At 41.6% G+C, this 21,626-nt stretch overlaps 2 protein-coding genes across 8 annotated transcripts in view; both read right to left on the minus strand.

Moving 5' to 3' along the window:
• IL22 (interleukin 22) lies at window positions 1-10,387 on the minus strand. 2 transcript variants are annotated; one of them, XR_015706276.1, is made up of 6 exons: window positions 4,475-10,387; window positions 3,613-3,678; window positions 3,373-3,516; window positions 3,091-3,156; window positions 2,325-2,674; window positions 1-48 (listed from the first exon to the last, which is right to left on the minus strand). XR_015706276.1 is itself a non-coding variant. In XM_009463208.2 (5 exons), the coding sequence occupies exons 1-5, from the start codon at window positions 4,676-4,678 to the stop codon at window positions 2,561-2,563; spliced, it is 594 nt and encodes a 197-aa protein (XP_009461483.1). In that variant the 5' UTR covers window positions 4,679-10,387; the 3' UTR covers window positions 1,967-2,560. The 2 variants fall into 2 exon arrangements, 1 of the variants encoding a protein (XP_009461483.1); XM_009463208.2 differs by lacking the exon at window positions 1-48 and having other exon boundaries at window positions 1,967-2,674.
• A 3,667-nt stretch (window positions 10,388-14,054) lies between these two features.
• Window positions 14,055-21,626, minus strand: part of SAXO6 (stabilizer of axonemal microtubules 6) — an 83,877-nt gene continuing 76,305 nt past the window's right edge. For all 6 annotated transcript variants that reach the window (XM_087764370.1, XM_087764368.1, XM_087764371.1 and 3 more), the window contains 5 exons: window positions 20,214-20,362; window positions 19,959-20,089; window positions 18,757-19,015; window positions 17,630-17,698; window positions 14,055-15,366 (listed from right to left, as the gene is read on the minus strand). In XM_087764370.1, coding sequence (XP_087620496.1) covers window positions 15,260-15,366; window positions 17,630-17,698; window positions 18,757-19,015; window positions 19,959-20,089; window positions 20,214-20,362 — 715 coding nt within the window. In that variant the 3' untranslated portion in view covers window positions 14,055-15,259. The remainder of the gene's footprint in view (window positions 15,367-17,629; window positions 17,699-18,756; window positions 19,016-19,958; window positions 20,090-20,213; window positions 20,363-21,626) is intronic.

Genomic DNA, 21,626 nt, shown 5'->3' on the forward strand with positions numbered 1-21,626 from the left:
TTTGACATTTCTGGGTAGGGCAGCTCAACAAGGACAATGTGAAGAGGCCTAAAGGAAGTAGAAGAAGGAAATAAGTTAATTATCCATTTGTGAAGAAATGACATCAACGAGGAACAGCATATGTGGTTCATGGTCTAGTCTCTACGTATAACCAAAGAAGAAAACAGGTACTTTTAGGGCAAAGTTATGTTATTCTGTCCAAAGGCACAGTCTTTATAAACCTCTAATGTAGTTGAGATGAATGACACCTGTATAATTCCTGTTATCTTCCACTGACTATAAAGGGAGCTTCATGTAACTTGTGGATAGGCTGTGTCTGTCAAAGGTCAGTGAGATGAACTCATTCGGTGCTTAACTTCCCTCCCTTTGCTGTCAGCTGTCACAGATTCGAGTGATAAGAGAAAGGATGTTGGCCAACAGCTCTTGACAACATCATTGTTTATCCCACAAGAAAGAAAATAAATATCCTGCTGAATATAGCAAAAGGTTAAACCCCTAACACTGTAATGTGGTACCAAATCCTGGCTGGCTGTCCCTGTTGGGTCACTTCTGCCTTGACTGTGAGCAGGCATGTAATTCATATGTTGTGAGATGCAAATGAGAATGTGGAGCAAAGTAAACAAGGTTGTTTGCATCTGGTTGGACAGGTAACAGGCATCCATCACCCAGATGGATTGTATGCCAGTCTAGTAAGCGAATTCCCACAAGAAAGTGTTATAATTTCAGTTCACATAAACCTCGTTCAAATTAGGTATGGATGGACACTTTTATCTCAAAATCACTCTGGTTCAGGAACAACATGGGTTAGTTTAGTCCCACTTCAATGCTGTCGAACTTCAACAGCTGATATAAGACATGTTGAGACTAACTGTTTTTGGACTAACTTTAATTTCTCTTTGAATTTAATTGATGAAGCTACCAAGGTAGATCAAGGTAGATATCCTGCCAACATTTGTCCCATATTACAGTATCTATTCATGGGGTGTCTTCTAGATATCCTTTTAGCAAGATTTTTTCACATGAATGTCCCTGAAATGGCGTGTTTGCAAAACTTCACCCTCCTCACCTGCACTGCCGCCCCAAGTCTTTTATCTGAGGACATACTTTTTTTTTTTTTAGATGCAGACAGGATGCCTGTTGCCTGATGAAGAAATGGTAAAGCCTTGCTCAAGAAGTCTTCACCAGTTGCTGACAATCCACTATTATATATTTCCTCTGGCTTTCTCACTGTTTGGGTGCTTTTCACCTCTTTTCACCAATGTCCCTGGCTGAACCAGAGCAACTCCACTGTCTTTGCCCAGAGGACATTGCTGAAGGACCTGATAATGATGGATTAAACTGCTCTTCAGTGACTTTGGTTTTTTTCTGTCTAGGAGCTTGCATTGAGAGTAGGCACCAAGCACTTCTCTTCTGAAGTGCTCTCAAATCCCTGATGCTGCAGAGTGCGTCTATGCTCAGCCTGCCTATGGGGCAGTGAGAACTCTGAGTTTTTGGTTATCAACTGCTGCCTGACTGCTTGTCTCCATCTCATCTGACCCAGGAGGGACAGTTTGGGACTTTTCACCAACAGCTATTCAAGATGGGATCTTGTCTATGGGCGTACTGAGGCAGAATCAATGAACCAAACCAATGACTCTCAGGAGTGATGCTATTTTTCCCACCGCCCCCCACAAGAAAGGCTGACCTACACACTCCCCGCTAAGCCCTGGACTGTGGTAAGTTGAAATTTCAGCCTTATGGTGAAGAAGCACGTCCCCAGATCAAGCTTGCATCCTTTCTGGATAGAAGAATACAGCCACTGGCCCAGCAGCCCCATAGGCACAATATGTGTCATTGCCCTTGTGTTTAAGTAAAAGAGAAAAGCTCTGTAAATGGCAATATTTAAGGACCAAAATATTTATTATAATAAATTAAAGAGTAAGCATTTATAAAACAATCCATTTGCCTATAAATATCACACAGCAGTTTTAATTTCATAATTCACTTAAAAGCCTCTAGTACAGCTTCATAAATACATTTCCTTGGATATTTTTAATTAATCTATATAAATAGAAGTACTGTATAATTATTACTTTAAAATAAGTTACCATTAAATATGAATGACAAAAATAATTTCTGAATTAGTCTGAAATACCAACTTTGCAGGAACAGGTCAGAAGGGGGCAACATATGCAAGAGAGATTTCCAAGTAAATGGCTCAAAACATCCTGGCTACGTATCACTGCCTGTATTACCAAAGCTGATTCACAGGTGTCAAATCTCAGCCTATAAAATACAGAAGCAGTTGCCTTATTCCAATGGAGAGGAGGAGGACAGGAGCACACCTTTGAAAATAATTAATGCCCTGTGTTGAAACGGAGCTGCAAACACTGTCCTGGAGTTTTCATTTTCAAAGAAGGCAGCAACATGTTTCCGGTCTGTGCCCACCCACTTTGCTAGTTTTGGCACAGGTAAAAAATCTACTGCATCTGGGAGGAGGGGAGGTCCACAATAGTTAATTAATCTGAGTTATAGCAAGATCTTTTCAGAGACATCTCCTCAAGCCTGATCTGAAATTCTTTCAGTTTTTCTTCTTGTTCCCTCCCTTCTTTGGGGCATCAGTACAGGCATTTTCTATGTAGTCAAACAGTAAATCCAGTTCTCCAATGGCTTTAGTCTTTCCATTTTCTCCCAACTAGAAAAGAGCAGAATGTAAGTTTTAACATCTCGTTATTTCTCAGAAAATTAAAATTAGGCTTGTCACAGAAACTGAATCAAGAATTTACTCTCCTTATTCTTTCAAGTAGTTCTATTAGAGTCATTATACCACAAAATATAAACTAGCTTATTCAAATCCAGTCTAGCATATACAGTTACCTGCAACCTGATTTCTGAAGGACAATTTTAAATTACCATAACACATGCAGAGAGTTAACAGGGCAAGTGAAGGAGGGCTGGAAGGGGAAACATCACTAATCCCCTCTTTAATGCCCCTGCAGGCTTCACCTTCTAAATAATCTCCAGAGTTTGTTTCATAATTAGGTCAGCCTTAATCCAACTCAATGACTGGGGTTTGGAACCGCTCTTTTTAAATGTTGGGAAAAAATGTACCTGTTTCATTTTGCTCTTCATTTCTTCCAGGTTCTTTTCAATGTGCTCTCTGTGTCCTGTGAATTTCTAAAAAAAGAAAACATCCATACATAACATTGGCCGCTGTATGCAACAATGCGCTTTTTTTTCCTTTTTCACACCTTTCTATTAACCTCGACTTTGATATTTTGAACTCTGAGATTTCTTTTCATATCACTGCCTTTTGCTGCTGTTTGCAGCATTCTGAGATTGAGGAGCGTCGACAAGAGTCACAAGAAGGGAAAGAAACCCAATGCTACTCACACATGCGCTCAGCTCCGAGGTCAGGGATGCCAAGAACTGTGCCACCTCCTCAACGTATGGGTACTGGTCCTTGGCCTCAGTGAGGAGGACATCTTTCACTACAATCTCCACAATCCTCTTCATCATGTAGCAGCGGTTGTTTTCCTATGTATGCAAGTAAGAGGTCATGTTAAATCATGGCAATAGATCAACAAGTGCTGCAGAAGGACGCAAAGAGCAGCCTCCTGGTGCAAGGCTTACCTTGATGTTAACATAGAGCTGCTGCCCAATGAACCTGTTGTCTGTGTCCTGGTCTGAGACCCTGGCCTGAGAGGGAGCAAAGGAAAAGTCAGGTGGGGATTGGAACCTTACCTAAAAATTAATAATAAACCCTAAGGTTTTCATCAATAGTAGTGCAGGTGAAATGAGGGAATGAACACCATAGACAGCTTGTTACAGGTAGATAAGCTTGGAGATTGTATCTGTTTCTCCCCTTAATTGGGTGAGATTCAAGGTCAGTATCGCTGGAAAATAAATAAGCAGAAGTCTGAATTCCTGTCCGCCTCTTAAACATCAGATGTCGTAGTGGTTATGATGACTAAGGCAGATGCCACAGGTGGCCTATCTCACAGCGGCCTGCAGCGCTGCTGGGAGGTGCTGCAGCACTCGATGGTGTACACAACGGGCGACCCACCCATGGTAAGAGCAGCCAAGAAACCAGCTCAAGCAGAGCACTGTAAAATGACTGAGGAGCTGCCTGGCCATGGCTGGAGTCACAGGCAGGCCCAGCTCCAAATGGACTGGGCAAACAGAGAAATTTAAGCTCATGTTTCACAATTGTCCCAGTCTAGCAGCAGCTGCTCCAGAGAAGGAGCTGTGCTGTGCAAGGGGCTGCCTTTCCCTTGGGAAGCAGGAGGAGAAGAGGCAGCAGCTTCCCCTGGCTACACAACCAGCGGGCAACAGACCCACTCCACACGCCCAAGCTCTGCCTTACTGCAAATGCACGTTTTTTTCTGGACAAAGGCATAAGGAAGAGAGAGGAATTCTGAAGGCAAGAAACCAGGGCACTGGCAGAGGAGGAGGTCCTCAGACCCTGTCATGAAGGACATGTGGGTTACTGTACCATTTTAGCCAAGGTGTAGGTGCGATTCCTGATGTAGGGCTGCTGGAAGTTGATCTTCCTGAGCCTGCAGGCATGATGGGCAGTAGAAGCCAATCCTGCCCCTTTCGGAGGCAGAGGACTGGTGAGAAGAAGAGGGAGACAGCAACAGCAGCAGAAGACAACCCATCCTGAGAAGCTCTTGGTCAAGGTCTGCAGGGAGGCCATGGCTCACGATCCAAAGTCGTCTGTCCCAGCAGGTTGCAGCTACAGAACTCTGCACTGATCAGAGAGAGTAGTGTTAGCATCAGGGAGAGTGGGCAAGGCAAAGTGAGAGAGGCACAAAGGCTGCGAGCCTTACCTTTGCTGTGATTCTTGATGTGCTCTGCAGGAGGTAAGGTGCACCTTATATAGGGTCACCAACATCTCTCTCAGCTTTTTTTTTTTATGGGTGTTGGTGGTGAATTAAAAATGACATCAGCAAGTCTCTTACTTTCCAGTATCCTCTTCTGAGAACTACCTAACCACTACAAAACCCACAAATACAACTTCAAGGCCATTGCAATCTTTAGTTTCTTATAAAATAAACCAAATTTTAATGTGGGGCAAAGCAGGGGCTTTTACCAGGGCAGGAATCCTGAATTCTTTTTGCATAAAAAAATTGGAGAAATTTATGGGCTTGTGCCCTCTGTCCTGATTGTAACACACTAACTGGATTGGCAATTTGATGGCAGATAATGTAATTTATATTAATTTATGTTCATCTTCTGTGGTAAAAGACTGGTGCTCCACTGGAGCTGACTAGTATACACAAGCGGCCAGATACTGCACCAGACCCAAAGCACTGACCACCTACAGTTCCTACCCTGCAAATACCCTTTCCCACACCGTGTCCCACTGGAGTCACCAGCCACCTGCCCATCACTGTGCAATTCTCTTTGAGAGATCAGAAACCGGGTAGGACCAACACTGCATTTATCACATCACTGATCTCCAAATTCCCATTTTCCAAAAAATTATCTATATTCCAGGCTGTAACCGAGGATAATGACCAGAGCTGTGGTCATACAATTACTTTTCCAGGTGATTTCCATGTTCCTGACCCTGTTCCGCTAACATAAAGGCAGTGCTGCACCTTCAGTCTGAAATATTATGCAGTGTGCTAAAGGGAAACTATGCTTTTTAGAGAGTAATTTCCAACCCAGCTGGGATGGTAATGCATGAAGACACAGAACTGGTACAAATGCAAACTCCCAGTTGTTTAATACCCACAGGGCACACAGGTGACAAATGTGAGAAATTGGACCTGGAAAACCAAGGCTCCAGCTCTGCCTCTGAGAGTGAACAGGAGCATCCCAAGCACTGGGCTGCACCCCTCATGGCTGAGGTTCTCGGGACAAGAGCCATAATCAGCCCTACCCTCTGGGTTGAAATGCCCAGCTCTTTTGCTTATACCTGAAAGGAAGCAGTTAAAGGCTGGGTGGCAGCAGGTTTATGCTTTAGCCTCCCGCGATGCATCCGCAGCATGAATCCATCTCTCCGTGCCTCAGTCCTGTCTCAGTTGCCCTCAGATACCTGCCACATCAGTTATGCACAGCTCTGTACCCTTGAAGCTGCACCCCCTCACCCTGGAGCCATCATCACCATGTCCCTTTCCGTGCCCCTCTCAGGGTATCCCACCCATTCCCATGCTCAGCCTCCAACAGCATCCTGATGGCAGTGGGCAGCAGAAAGCAAGTCCGGACCCAGAATGTTGACAATCCAATTCACACCCAAAATGTACCACAAAGCTATTCAAGAACACATTTACAAACTCTTTTCCATAAATTTTTCATTTGCCAGGCCAATAGGCCCAGTGGGGGAGCAGGTTAATGAGAAGATGGGAGGCTGACTTATATTAGTCAAAAGGCAGACATTAAAGACCAAACTGGGAGAAATCCAGACAGAGAGGCTGTTTTGAAGGACTGGCCTCCCCAGAAGTGCAATCCCACAAACTCCTCTCCAGGTGTTAAACACAGTATGGTAACCAAAGTCTGCTTCTAACTGAGGTTTCTCACACTTCTCCACCAGCTCATCCAGCAGAAGTCCCAGTCCCAAGAACAAAATCCGCGAATGGGCATTTGGACCCTCCCTGAGGGGGGGAACACAGCCCCCCTCCTGGTCCAGACCCTCCGTCCTCCCGTGCTTCTGGATCCCACCTCTCCGTCCCTTTGGTCACTTACTCTTGTCAGACACGGATCCAGTTTGCCTGACCTCTTCTTGTGGCTCTGATCCCACAGAAAGTGTTCATGACCTGGGCAAGCAGGTGCTGTGCCACTCGCATCTGTTCAAGCCGCTGCGAGGAGCCCACCTGCCCCCAAGCTTCCCACACCTCCTGACGGATATTTAAACAACATCAGGCAGAGGGATGAGGAATTAGGTGCTGAATCTTTCTTCTGCCCTCTTTTATGCAGTGGTTAGCGGATCTTTTCTCTCTGTCTTCTCTAGTATTAGAAACCATACACATGGACATACCTATTTTCACAGAAAATGTTTAGTTAGACTTGATGAGGCTCTCTTTCTCCCATCTATGTTGTTAGCCACCTCTCTGAGTCATACTACTTTTCGGCTGTGCCATGATGTCCTCCTGACGCTTTAAAAAAGCTTGATTTCACTTGCTTGGTTTACCTCCCTGCCTCTGGTATGACACTGAGGTGTTGAAATGCCCATGGTAAGTTTGTTAATTCGTATTTCACAAATTCCCTTTTTATGACATTTCTAAATCCTTCCCATTATTTAACCTTTTGATTGCAGCTGTGAGTTATAACAACCTATCTTCTATCCCTCTAGCTTTTTGTGAGTATGGTCCAGCCCAAAAATGAACGTTCAAAATCTTGCTGGATGCTAATTTTAGCAGACTGTATGGTTCCCCTGCTCATCAGTCCACTCCTGGCCTCTTCCCAGCCACCATCCAGCAGAGGACTGCTGGTCCTGGATGTACCACAGAGTTATGGTATAGCCACAGTCATGGCTGCAGTTATTCCCTGTAACATGTCAATAGAACTCCTTTGGAAGTGGAGATAGGCTTCCCGCTCCCGGGGTCTGCTATTCCTGTTATGAGATTGCATTGTACAAGGATGTGACTAGTCAGCGTTATCATCTCTTCTTCTGTGGTAGCTCACCACACCCTGGATGGGAGATACACGTCCGGCATTACATCCTACGGAAAGATGGGGCTAAGAACCTGCACAGTCCTACCACTGGATCTTACTCCAGTCCTCAGCTGAAGTTCAGAGAGGGAAGAAGGAACTGGAGGCTTTTCTGCTGCAATTGAGGAAGAATTCTGTTTCTTCCTATTTGAGGAGGGAATACAATAAACTTCTGAAAAATAAGGGCTTGAGCCAGCACTGAAGGTGAACCTTGGAGAAACTGCTTACCTAGACACTCCTCTCCAAAGAGGCTGCTCTGAACCGTAGAGCTGGCAGAAGAGATCACTGGAAGGAAAGCTGCATATAATTTGAAATGTGGTACCTTGGCTGAAACCATCACTGGTGGGTCTTACTTCGGGGAGAAAGAACAGGGTGGAAAACCTGTGTCTGATGAATGCATCTTAAAAGAGCAGCCTTTCTCACTAATTCTTTCCTACATCAACGTTGTCAAGCATTCTAGCAAGTGGTATGGGAACTGATAATTTAGTAATTTCTCTTTCAGCCTGAACCACTGATGTCTTATGATACACGGTACTCCCAAGCTTTTCTTTATAAAACAATGTTCTCTTGGGAAAAAAAAAATGATAAAACAAACAAAAAAAACCCCCAACCCCCCAAAAAAGACCTCTCCGAACTTTGGGGGAGGGAGGGTGTGGAAGGGAAGGAAGAAGAGTGATGGGGAAAAAAAGTAATTTTCCTTTTTAATTTTATGACCTTTTTGTAAGTTTAATGTTACTTTTAATGTTTGAGGCTAGTAGTACTATTTGAAATGTAAAAGTCTTACAAGAAAACATACCTGCTATGCTTTTATTTTAATTTAAAACTACCAAAGACCTCTGAATTTCTATGAAGTACCCTCTGCATTGTTTTTTATGTCTAATTAATTTTTAAAAATTTTGAAATTGTTCACAAATCATATTTTCTCCCTAGTGCCGTTCCAAGAGTTAAACATCTATCCTATCACCGACTTCACGGATAAACTTTTAAAGTGTAATTACATGGAGTTTCCCTAATTCATTAAGAAACCATAGCGGTTGAACATTCTCGACAATGACTTCTTGACCCATATTGAAGACAAGAGGATTTTTTGAGGAGGACTGGAACTCTACATCACGTCTGCCTCAAAAGCCACAGACACTTCCTTCTTACTTTGAATAAGGCCACAGGTGAATAACCAATACTGTACTTTGATGTTCATCTGTTGTGTACCATCACCAGCACGCTGGCACGCAGGGATTTTCTTGAACTTCAATACATTTTCAGTCAGCTAGGATTATATTGCATTATTAGAAACATCTTCAGGATTGGACACTGGGCTAGAAACATTGTCAAGAGTAGGCACGTGGAAGAGCGAGCCTGCATATCGTCCTCTTGGGTCTTTTACCTGGCGATGAAATTCTCCCCCCTTAAGCATCTATACAAATGAACCACAGGTCACATAATGCCTAAAACTGAACAGGCAATCTATCTGGAGACATCCTCAGCTTTCAGGTCACACTCATCCCCGTCGCTTTGTTCCAGCTCATTTGTGAGCTAGTTCATTGTGTTTTATCTCAGTTCTCTGCTTTTGCCTAGACTTTCAAGCTTGAAAAGATTAAAGGAGACTTAAAACATGTTTCAGGTCAAGCTCCAGCAGAGCCTTATTTTAGACAGCTCTCTGCCCAGCAATGAAAACATCAGTAATGGAAGTTGATCCTTCTTTATAAAACTTGAAAATAAGCTTTTCTGTAATTCAGCCATTCACGATGAAAACATTGTAGTACAGAGGCAAGCGTCTTCTGGGCATGATCATCAGGAATGGCAGAAGGGATTAATTTTCTATGGAGGAAATTATATCAACACAGATATTGGAAGAGGACATATAGCATTTGATGGTTATATTTTTGCTTTTTCTATGATAGGTTTGATATTGTGTAAGACACTGTGAATCTTGTGGAAGGAGAAGTAGCATTATCATGAAAATTGCTTAGCCTGGGAGTGTTAGGTGACTTTGGAAAAGACTCTTGTGTCAGATCTCAGTACAGACACTGCTGACTCAGACTTTTTGCAGAGGACGTGCGATTCGCCTCCCTCCCCTGACAGTAACACTTTTGTTGCACAGTGAGTAACACATTTCCTCTGACAGTAACACTTTTGCTTATATATCTGATATTTCATCAAACATCTTTGTTTCTGACCTTCACTTGGTTGTCTTACATAATTTCTGGGTCTCCTAAGTGTAAGATGCTATATAATAAACTTCATAAAATTGGTCTTTTTTATCATAAAAAAATCTAAGTGGAAGGGAACTAATAATTCATTGTGGTCTCAATTTTAAATTACATTCTGGGACAAAAAAAACCCCTTGGTTTAAATAACTATATTCTCTCCTCAGAAATACGGTGTAGTAGAGCTCCAAGAGAAAGCCACCCAGAGACACGTTGAGACATTATACGAATGCTACTGACGTTACCACTGCTATTCCAGGACCACTGATGTGGTAACTTATTGCAGGGCCAGGAGGATTCAGTGATTAACATGAAAACAAACAGACAAAAAAAAAACCTTGTGTGAACGGAAGCACAACAGATGTTAGTCCAGTGGTCCTGCCTCTGCAGACAACTGCTGCCGACATCAGTAAAGCAGAAACAAAAGTTTTAATAAGACTTGCCGATAGGAGCCGTCACTTAGCTCACGCAGACGGGAGAAAAGATAATTCAGACCATCTCAACGCACGCAGCCTCATGCCACCAAAGGCACCACTATTAACCCTTCCACCAGATGGCTAGTTCTTTTAATTCAGAGTGTAAAATCACGCGTGTATTATGAGACTCTGTCACTTTATATAGTGACCTACATATATCCAACTATGTCTTGCAAACAGATCAGGTGAACTGAAACTTCTGTGCTTCCTGTTAATGTGGTGTGGTTGCACAGCAGTGACTCAGTGACATGGCAAAGTGGAATTACTGACATAGTGTATCTTAAAGAAAAGCACTCTTAACTGGGAACAGAATTTTGCACGCTGGTTTATAATCCAAAATTCAGTGACAAACAGTTACTCTGATTAAGAAGTAGCCCCAGCATTATGCACCTTGATTTACGAAGTACCACCAGTTTTCTCATGTAATAAATCCACACCATCTCGAGTAGTTAAATAGTCATTTTGAAGGGAAGCAACATTATTTAAGGTGAAGTACTTGTGCCCAGACACTGCCCATAGACCAGCACTTCCACTGAGGCTCTGAGCTCAGCCTCATCTCCTGAAGGTGAGCTCCTGGCTGCTCAGTTATTCTGTACAACAGAGCTGCTAGAGAAGGAGGTGACAGTTCCCATGTTGTTAACAGTAGTCTTCTAGTTAGTTTCCATCCCTAGGAAGTCAACAGCCCATGTCCCAGCCCTTCCCCAGCCCGACGTTATGCTATTGCCCATCTCCCAGGAGAGCCTCTGAGTCAGTGAGTTTCCTGTTGGAGTGGGACTATTGTCAAGAATGTGAGATTTATGGGGCCAAAAGGAGACCAAACAAAATAGCTACAGCCTAGCAATTAGGATGCTGTTTTCCTGGGTTATCTGTTTTTAGCCACATGTCGTGTAAGCTAGAATACATAAACAGGCTGGAGCCAGCTTCCCACTGGAAACGCAAAGAGTGCACTCCTCACGAGAGCACTCTTCTGGGAACTCACGGACTCACTCCAGCTGGGGGGCACCAAGCCTCGGCAGGTTTCCCCTGGCCCTGCAAGACACCTCAGAGCGAGAGCTGGGTGCCCAAAACAGGGCACGTCCGCAGATGCCTGTACGCGTGTGTGTCATGCCAACCCAGCGACCAGAAAGGGATCTAGGAAGAGAGAAATCCAGAAGTGCAGGCTTTCTGGATCCTGTCAGCCATTCCTATTCTACTTCAAGTCTTGGAGCAGGTGCTTTGGAGACACCCCAGTACATGACAGTATTAAACAAAGTCAGCTTGAACAAAAACCTATTTTTTTAATATATATATATATACACACACACACATATGTATATACATACGCAGACACACATGTAATATGTGTGTATATCACATATAAACATAGTTTAAAGGAAAAGCTTTGAGGCCCACTGAAAATCTGCACAGGTCACTGCCTTCGTTACCTCAGGAGAGGTAAGCTGGCATGAGTCAGTCACATTTACAAAGCTGATGCACGCTTACCAGCAGACCTCTGAAGAAAGCAGGGAGTGAGAAGCTTCCGTTGTCCTCTTCCCCTCCACTGAAGAACTGTCTGCACTAAGGAGGATTTGCTGCCACGACTGTACCACCAAACTCTCCCTGCAAAGAGCAAGCTCATAACAGCAAATGAGTGCTTTTGCTCTTGTACTTTTATTCCAGCCCCACGAATGGAATAAACTGATCCAACAAAAGGTGTGTAAGCTGTAAAGATTATCAGGCCTTTCTCGCCTTCCCAAAGGGCTCCCAGTCTCCAGGTGAATCTTGTGCAGTTCTCAGTCCTCCACCCAAACAAGACACTACAGGACCACCAAGCATCATCCTTCACAGACAGGCAACAGGCTTATTATCTGGCAAGACATGAAGGCTTTTGAGAAGCAACAGGCTGGAATCAAGTCTCCTCTTTGTGGTCTTGCTGGGGAAACGCTTTATGGGCAGGAACACTGGGCAAAGGAAGGCCTTTTCTCAGCTGGCAGCGGTCAGCGAGGAAGAGCCAGCTTATTTACTTCTACAGGCGGTTGAGAGCTGTGAACTCCCAGCAGCGAGATTCACCCAGCAGGTATGCCCAACTTGGGAACACAAGCTGAAGATGTTCAATTCAACACTTATTGACTGGGCCCATTATTAATGTGCTGGTTTTGTAAATCTTGACCTTAAGTCGACAAGCTCCCAAAGCTGTTTATTCCTTAGATATATCTCCTATTGGCAACTGCCTTCCTCCTTGTTTATCTACTTGGTCTCTCCACTTCAAGGCTTCTAAGATTTCCTTGACAGAAAACAATACATGTTCACTGTACAGCACGCAACTGTCATTATTAATAAAGGGTGCACTTTTGAACCTTTTTTCCATGCTCAGTTTGCTGGAAAACACAACAGGAAACATGTTTGAAGGTTGGTCTGAAACATACAGAAAAACAAAACAAAAAACCCTCTTGAACTCCATAAACAACAGTAGCAGAAAGGCGGCGCAAAGAATTTTGTATATGCCTTGAAGACTGCAGAAGAGCATCCTTCAGAAGCTTTGCACTAGCATTACTCAAAAAAGGTATTTTCTCTACATTTCCCTTAAATACTCCTGTCCAAAGTAAATTCAAGTAGAACACTTCAGGCAAAAGCTAAAATTTGTTTAGATGGAAAATAATGTCATGATGATGTGTGAGACACCAGGGGCTTCCATTCTCATCTCTAAATTGGGTTTGCACCCCCATGCAATAAAAATGTCTCCCTCCTTTACCACTTCTCCCTGGCAGAAATCAATATACGTGTACCATACAGCACACGTGTAACACACTCAGACCTACCCATATGCACTAGACTCATACTACAATACTGTAAGCAAAATCGGCACATACGCTGTTATAATATCTATGACTTGCAGGCCTCAAAATCAGGCCTGCACAAAAACTAGCTGTCAGATAGCCAGTAATCCCAGGAAAACTTAGAAAAACAACAACAAAAAAGATTTTAAAAGAGGAGAGTTCATAAAACTCAAATTACAGGTACCACAGAGGAGAAGTAGTAGATGATGAGAGCTCTCAGCCTTGAGAACCATGAGAATGTGTTGAATATGATGAACGTAGACAGAAGATACCCAAATTAACCCACCCACAATACACTGCAGCAATATTCCCTCCTAAACAAAAATATTTCCATATTTTAGCCATGAAGTTTTCCACTATAGAACTATCATTTTAGAGGAAAACTGGCAATTTTCATAAAGGCTGTTGCACACAAATACAGTTTCCCTTTCAGCAGAAACTTTCTGATCATTTATGACTTACATATTAAGTGCATGCCACAGAATAATCCCAGAAGTCCTGGAGATAAAATAAAATACCTCGATTTGTTTCAAAAAACTCCACTGGTAGGAAGCTACTGCAATGCACAATTTCTGGAAGAAGCGGACACTGTTTTCTACCATGATCAGTACTGGAGAGCACTCACTCTTTAAATCAACACCTCATTTGTTGGGGGCTGGCCCTTTGGGCATTGCAGCCTTCCAGCCTGTGTAGCACCCCTCTGCTCTGGGTCATGATTCCAACTATCTGTAGCCAGTCACGATTCCAAGTATCAACATATCTAGCTTTAATAACTTATTCTTTCTGAAGATCAGTTCCAAGGTAACATCTTGTCTTTCAAAAGTCCACAGACGTTCCAGCTCAACAGGTGAAATAGAGAACTAAACAGAGAAGTGCCAACATAATAGGCTCTACCAATTTATCTGGCATAACTTGGATAGAAACAGATCAAGCAACCTTTTTTATTTTCAGTAATATGCGTACATAATTGTGTATAAAATCAAAATGTAAGCAAATGTGTACAAAATTCAAATTGTTCTTGTATAAAATTTCCAAATGAAGTAATATTAAAACTTGAAGCCACACAAGAAGAACCGAACTGCATGCTAGCCACCTATTTCCTCTACTTCATGGTAACTTGTTTGCATCACTTGGAAAGATAAAACAAACTGTCAGCATAAATCACAAACATTTTTCACCGTGACAATCATAACAGTATGCCAGTCTCCCAGCAACAGGCAACTAGGAGGAGAGGTAATTAAAATGTCAAAGTCAAGAAAAAACATTCTTCTGAGTTTACTTTAAGAGATCAACTAGTCCTAAATACCTGAGTTTGAAGTGGGGCTGGGGAAGGCCACTGTTTAAGGTGGCTGAGGTTGCTTTTTCTAGAGAAGTTGAAATTAACACTAAACACAAGTCTTGCCCACAAAAAGACAAACGTTCACATCAGTACATCTGACAAACTGCAGTACTTTATACATTGAACTCTAATAGTCATCCTGGCCAAAAAACTGTGGACAATGAACAAACGCTAATGCTTAGTGTCCTTTTCTCAAACTCCTGTATGTTCCACGTTAGCTTCACTAAGAAATAATAAGAATTTTTTGGTAACAGGTTAAAAGCAGTAAGTAGTAAAAGTAACTTTTTGTTACAGTACTGTGTTGTACTGACAATTCATACAGTAACATAAATATACCACAGAATGCCTTTAAGATAGCTGGTGAAAATCAAGCAACTGAGGTGTCTGGTGAATGATGGTGTTGCAACTGAATACTGGCCCAGGTCATACTGCATGACTGCAGCAGAATACCTTGAAAAGTAACACACAGGTTGCATAAAAAAATAACTATCTCAGTTTCAAGAGGTGCCACTGTAAAAAAAAACAAAACAAAAACAACACATAGCTGTTGTGACATAGTGAATTAAGACATAACTCTCAGATATAAAGGACCTACATTTTCAACACTGGTTGGAATACTGAAATTTTAAATTGGGATGGCAAGTCCTAAAAGTGGGGCCATATTAGTGATAAGCAAAAGGATGCTGCATGATATCTACAATCACAATTTTTCAAAATGTACACTACAAACTATAAAAAATAAATCATTTTACAGAATAGTTTCTATACAACAGGTGGGAGAGATTATTTCTTGCCCCAGAAATCCTTCCTCTTCTGAGCTCGTTCCAGTATCTGAGATGCAAGCGAGCTAGATGCTGCCGAGCGAGCAGAAATCTGAGACAACCTGTCATCTGTAGGGAAACCAAAAAGGGAAAAAGTAAATAGGAAGATTAAATATACATATTAAAACACAGTTGACATTCATGGCAGACTTTAAAAGTGCAAATATTTTTATGCCCTCTTTCACAATGGATGCAAAAATAGTACCACAATACACTTTAATTCTATTACTTGGTAACTGACATGCTGGAGAAAACCCTCACTAGAAAGCTGCTAGTATGCTAGGTAAGTTTAAGAGAGCTACATGCCCAGCTCTTGACAAACTCCAGGATGAGATCCCTACTGTCACCTGGGAATTGCCTAATTCTCCAAGTCGTCTTTACATTTACTCTCAGAAATCATTCCTCTGCCACTGACGTCTGTATAGACTAGATAATGACAGTATAGTCTAGACTAGACTAGATAATGACATATTCATGAAAGCAACCCACCACTTCAAGCAAAGCAGACGACCTTAGAATAACACGACTAAAATATCAGAACCTATGTTGCCAAGAGCCCTTCTGTGCCAAAACCAGCTAGTGTGCCACAAGCTGTTAAAAGAAATGTGTCTTCTGAAAAAAACAGGAAGTTTAACACAAAGACAACAAGAAGCATGCTTTAAAAATGTATTTTCGAAAGGTCTTCCTTTTGAATACAGGGTCCACTTCACACTCAGCAGAACTCTTAAAATTAAGCAGCCTGGATGCTGCTTCTCTGATAAAGCACAACATTATACTTCTTTAACATCATTATTAAAATGTTGCTACGGTTCTGTCAAGATGGTCTCTATGAAAAATGACCTTAATTACACCCATTCTCCCGTAATGGATTAAAAAGAACTGTAAAACTACTTTCCAGCCCCTCGCCAACAAAAAACAACAAAAAATTCCACAACTCAATCCTAACAGGACCTGTACTTTGCCAGTGTTTCAATTAACTTTTCAGCAGCATTTCTAAATTCTTGAAATACAGTGATCCAAACAGCCCGTAACAGGCTCACGCACTATGCATAACAACTATATTGCCATGTATGAGCAAACTGCTAACTGCATTTCTGCAAACAGACATATCACTGGAATAATTGCCAGGTTTGTATGTACATGAACAAATATGGGCATATGAAATATCTGTGAGCTGGCACATTGCACCTGTTTCTGAAAGCTCATACATCATCACTCAGCTCATAGGAAAAAAAAAGAAACAGCAGTTACAGCATTTAATCTGTGTGCAGCAAGCTTGTGGGAAGCTGCAGAGTACTATAGGATTTTGCATGTTTTATGTAGATACACAGATGCTTGGCTGAGCCATCTGCACAACCCACACATTTTCCAGCCAACTGCAATGAGTAAAACAGAGAATCGGCCTGAACCTTGGTTAAAACCAAGGAGCAAACAAGCGTAAGGGGTACAGAAAAAAAGCTTTTGGTTGCTCTGGGGTATATCTATAAATAAACTGCAATCAGATATAAGCTTGCTCTGCCCATACTCTAATCTGAACCAAACACAGGTGATTGCAACTAGCACGGCACCACACCAAGCTCAACCTCATACACCGTGCTAAGAAACAATGTGTAGCACCTCAAGCTAATGAGGCTACAGTACCTTTGGCTGACTCATACTACTGAAAGTTTATTTGTGTCTGCCCACAAAAGGGCCAAGAAGATGCACTGGTGGGCTATGCGCTGGCTGCTCCCCCAGATTAACTTTACAGTAAACAGAAAAAAAGACCAAAACAGCAATCAGAATAACACAATGCCATAAGTAGCCCTAATACACTGAGCAGAGGAACGGGTGTGAAAATTAAAGTCAGAGGAATCATTTTATGCTGCATATCTGGTGCTGAAGTCTCACAAGAAAAATCTTTATCTTAAGATTTTTGGTACCTTTTAAGTTGCATCCAAAGGTACTGCAGCTGCAACCTGAGCTGTGATCATTTTGCAGTTTGCTTCTGTTGCTATCAACATAAAGGCTTAAAAAACGTGTGGGGAGGAAACGATTTTAGGTATGGAACTGAGCAAGCTATTGTAACCATATTGAGCCACAATGATCCATTTAATTTTCAACTGCATTTAATGGTTTATTCATACTAGAATATATCTTCATATTCATACTTCAGATTACTAGAATGAACATTTTCAAATTATTTTGATGAAACAATGCAGTAGTTATTCATGCAAACACATAAACCAGTATTACTTACTGCATTCATAAACCTCTCACATTAGCGCAAATGTTAAAATTCATCTAGGTAATATACACATGATATACAGTAACACTTTGGGACAAGAAATACCTTCATCATTATAGCTTCTTTCCTGAAGGGGTACCTGGAAAGACCTCGTTTTTGGATTGCCAACAATCCCTAAAAGTCAAAGGCACAGTTTTGAATCATTTCAAAATAGACAAAGCATAATATTTCATCTTAGAACATTTTAAAATGTTACAACGTTATTTCCAAAACATGAGTCTTATAAATAGCAAACATACCCAAAATTCCATTACTCTAAGCTGAGGTAAAATAAACTTACTCCACTGTATTCTTCTCAAGGCACCTATCTTTGGTAGATGCTACAAGTTACTTAGTGAACTGCACTCGAGGTGCAGAGCTAGAACACAGCACCGATTCTAACCTCTTTCTGAGGAAATTCTCTGGATTTCACCATCCCACTTAACCTGGCAACTACTTGTTCCATTCTAGAATGGAAATACTACTTTAGTTTAGCTAATCTTTATAATAAAAGGACCAAGAATTGTAGGACCTTAAGCAGCTACAGAAAGTCTTTCTGGAATGGCGACTTAAGCACATAAACTTCATTTTGTCTAAGGGGTGAAGGATTCTTTTATCAAATTTATGCCCCCAGTACCCCTAAACATTGTTAAAAATCTTTGAAACGCTCCAGTACAAATTCCTCCTCAGTCAAGAAATGGCTTTTCTCAATATCCAATAAATCTTTTATAGATGGCTTTTTTGTTTCTTGCAGAAATATGTAAGGAGCTTATCTCTCAGAAATCCACAGCTCCTGCAAAATAATACCACACTATAAAGGTCGCCAGTTACACACAGCTTTTGGTAATTGCAGCTGGAAAAGTGTCACAGCATCCAGTGGTAGCCTAAAGATTAAAAGTTACAACTGTTCATGCTAAACGAAACTATTCTCATGATGAGTAAGTACTTATTGAAATTAATAAGGCAAAATTAGACAACAGACCACTAGAATACAACAATATTAGTGGAACCTGAAACTAAGGTGGAGAGTTGTGCCCATTTTCTCAGTAAGACTAAACCTACAGCAGAAAAGCTTTTGTTTACAAACAACACATTCTTTGTAGAGTCTGTAAGGCAGCAAGCTTGGCCTGAACACCACACAGTAGCCATTTCCATCCTGCAGCACTCTAACACAGTTAATACATAAAACCCACCATTATGCTGGAATTCTGGATCCTTCAGAGTCCCTTGAATACGACGAGAGGGACTCCAGCAAGGCATAGAACAGCTTTTGGCTGACTTCAGCACAGGAGGTGTAGAGGAACGCTCTTGATGGGCTGAAGCAAGAGGAACTTGCTCATCAGAAACACTGTTAGGAGGCCACTGATCCTGCCTAAGTGGCAGAGGATCCAAAGTTCCCAGCCCAGCAGGTGGAGAGGTAAGGAGTGAAACAGCTTCCACTTCCACATCAGGCTAAAACACAACAGAAGGAAAGGAAAAAAAAAAACAACAAACCAACACAAAAACCCAACATCTCATATACAGCCTTCCAGTACAGATCTTCACATATGCAGCAAATGTTTGCTTTACACTGTTACACTTCTCATGAGGGTACTAGAAGAATAAGTATTTCAAAGCTTGTGAGACAGCTTAAAGAAAATCTATTCCTAATAACAAGTGTTTAACATGGTCTGAAAGTAATCGTCAGGTCAATCCAAGAGCTTATTTTCTTCACGACAAAAAAATATGTTCTTAAACTAACATAACCAACTTCTCATGCACTTGTGTCTGATTCTACCACAGAACTTACAGTGCAGAGGATGCACTGCAGTGAAATGCTATCTGTCTTTGTAGAACTCAGACTAAGCCCAACTTGACAAAAAAAACCCACAATTTTGAGAGGAAGACAGTTAAACAACTCCTAAATGTTTCTATTTTTCTTTTAGTAACTATGCAAGCTGCAAAGTAAAAGAAGCACAAAAGTAAAGGAAAGGAGAATGAAACTATTATGGCACGTTTACCTATCTTGTACCTAGGCACCCAACCTCTCCTTCTTGAGTTTCTTTCAGGTCAAGGAATCTGGAGCCTATGTCAGTGGCAAGCTACAGTAACATTAATGGGGAAATCAACAGCTCCTCATAGCAAGTTGTTTTGGTTTTTTTTAACAGATCTTGTGCATTGAGCAGAAAAAGCCAAAATGGAGCACATCCAATCTCACTCCAATAGTCTCAACTCCTTTGCTTGATACCCCCCAAAAAATTATTTATTCAGACATCAGCCTTTTTAGTCACAGACGCTGAGAATTTTAGAACAGTAAAAGACAACTCAAGAAAAATATTTATTAAATAAATCATTCACAGTTACTTAAAAAACACATTCCTAAAATGCATAATGGTAAGTCTCTTTTCTGGCTCACCCGGAAGGACCTTCGTTTTGAAGCTTCTCTTGCACCTTGCTTAGCTGAAGAAGGGTCTGTTCCTAAACCTTGTGTTCTCTGCTGTGAAGATGAAGACTTGAATTTAGGAGGAGACACTAGAACCGCACCTCCTATTGTAGTGGAGAAGATGAAAAATGCTTCATTACCTTAAATAACCTAATAAATTAATTCATATTTGTCTTTTTTTTTCTTTAGTTCTTGAAATAGTGCTTTGCATTTAAAAGTCTTTTTTACCAACAGCTGGGGTAGTGAGATCATGATGAGTCCTCTGAGCTCCACCAAGAGCTCTCAGCTTCGGAGTAGGAAGCCTGCCACCTGTCCTCGAGGATACAGAAGAAGAATCTGACGCAGCTGCAGAAGAATTCAATACTAAGGCATTCTCACTGCAAAAAATGAGAAATGATTAAAGGATTAGCTAAGGACTCAAGAGTCTTGCACTCAAGCTTTTTGTTTCTAATATATTCCTACAATGAAGCCTAAGGCAAGACAGTTAGGGCAATAAAACACCAACAGCCTGTAGCCAAAACACCTGCTTGCAATGGGGAGTCCTGGATTCCAGCCCTTGAGCCTCAGTTTCTGTATTTTATTTTTCTTTTATGGAACTGGATAAAATACATAAACAGTCTCAAGCTGCAAATTCAGGCTCCCTCTGTCCCAATAAACCTTGAATGTATTGCTGCACAGTAGCAGAGACTCAGCAGGAGGGCTGGAAACAGCACTAACCCAGAAAAACTTTGAACCTGGTTGCCACCGTAGAGGTGGGAATGTGGGTTTGACTCTTTTCAGCCAACGTGGTGGAACTGAAACCAAGTATCCCACACTTATGTAACCGTTCTAGCCCCCAGGTTATTAAATAAATCAGTACTACTACTTCTGTCTTTTTCCTCCAGATGCATTTCTAAAGGAGGTGGTAGCATACCCACACTGTGCAAGGAACCTGATCCTATCAGTGCACGCTAGACATGCTCTGAGGACATCTAGGCAAAGAATGCCCGATTTCTAGCTCTCAAGCAGGCTTAGGTTAACATGCAAGCATTGAGCTGCTCTACATGGCCAAGTCCAGAGCACATCTCAGCACACACACAACCACATTGCAGGACAACAGAAAATCTTCAATGTCAATCAGAGACACATCTATGAACTAGATAAGCTCTAGAATTAGACAGAAACGTAAGAAGGTTTTCAGGATGATGGTTTTGAAAGCCTGCATTCAATTTCTCTTTGAGTCTAGCATCTCAATCTTTCTTTGCCTGGGTTTTGCATACAGGATATTATCCCCAAAGGAGACAATTAAAATTACTTACCTTCGATTTGTGCTGCAACACCAAAGATAAAACCCAATGAGGAATACAAAACACTCAGATGGTACGGTAACAAGGGCCAAAGTTAATCAGATTTAAGTATCTATCAAACTAAAATACTGTTCTACCAAAAAAAGTATGCATAGCTTGCACAGTAAAAAGCCAGAGACTTCTGTAACTAAATATAATTTGTATCTTTCAAGTGTCAAATACAGTACTATGCACTGTAGTATGCACATACTGAATTGATCTCATTATTTCTAAATACCCCTCCACCTTTTTCCCACCTGTGCTCAGTAACATAATCACCAGTGATTACTGGATGCTAGTTATTTTTTTCTCCCAA

This window comes from Nipponia nippon, unplaced genomic scaffold (genome assembly GCF_047370975.1).
Source record: "Nipponia nippon isolate SJK-2023a ecotype South Korea unplaced genomic scaffold, ASM4737097v1 scaffold_3, whole genome shotgun sequence".
Taxonomy (NCBI): domain Eukaryota; kingdom Metazoa; phylum Chordata; class Aves; order Pelecaniformes; family Threskiornithidae; genus Nipponia; species Nipponia nippon.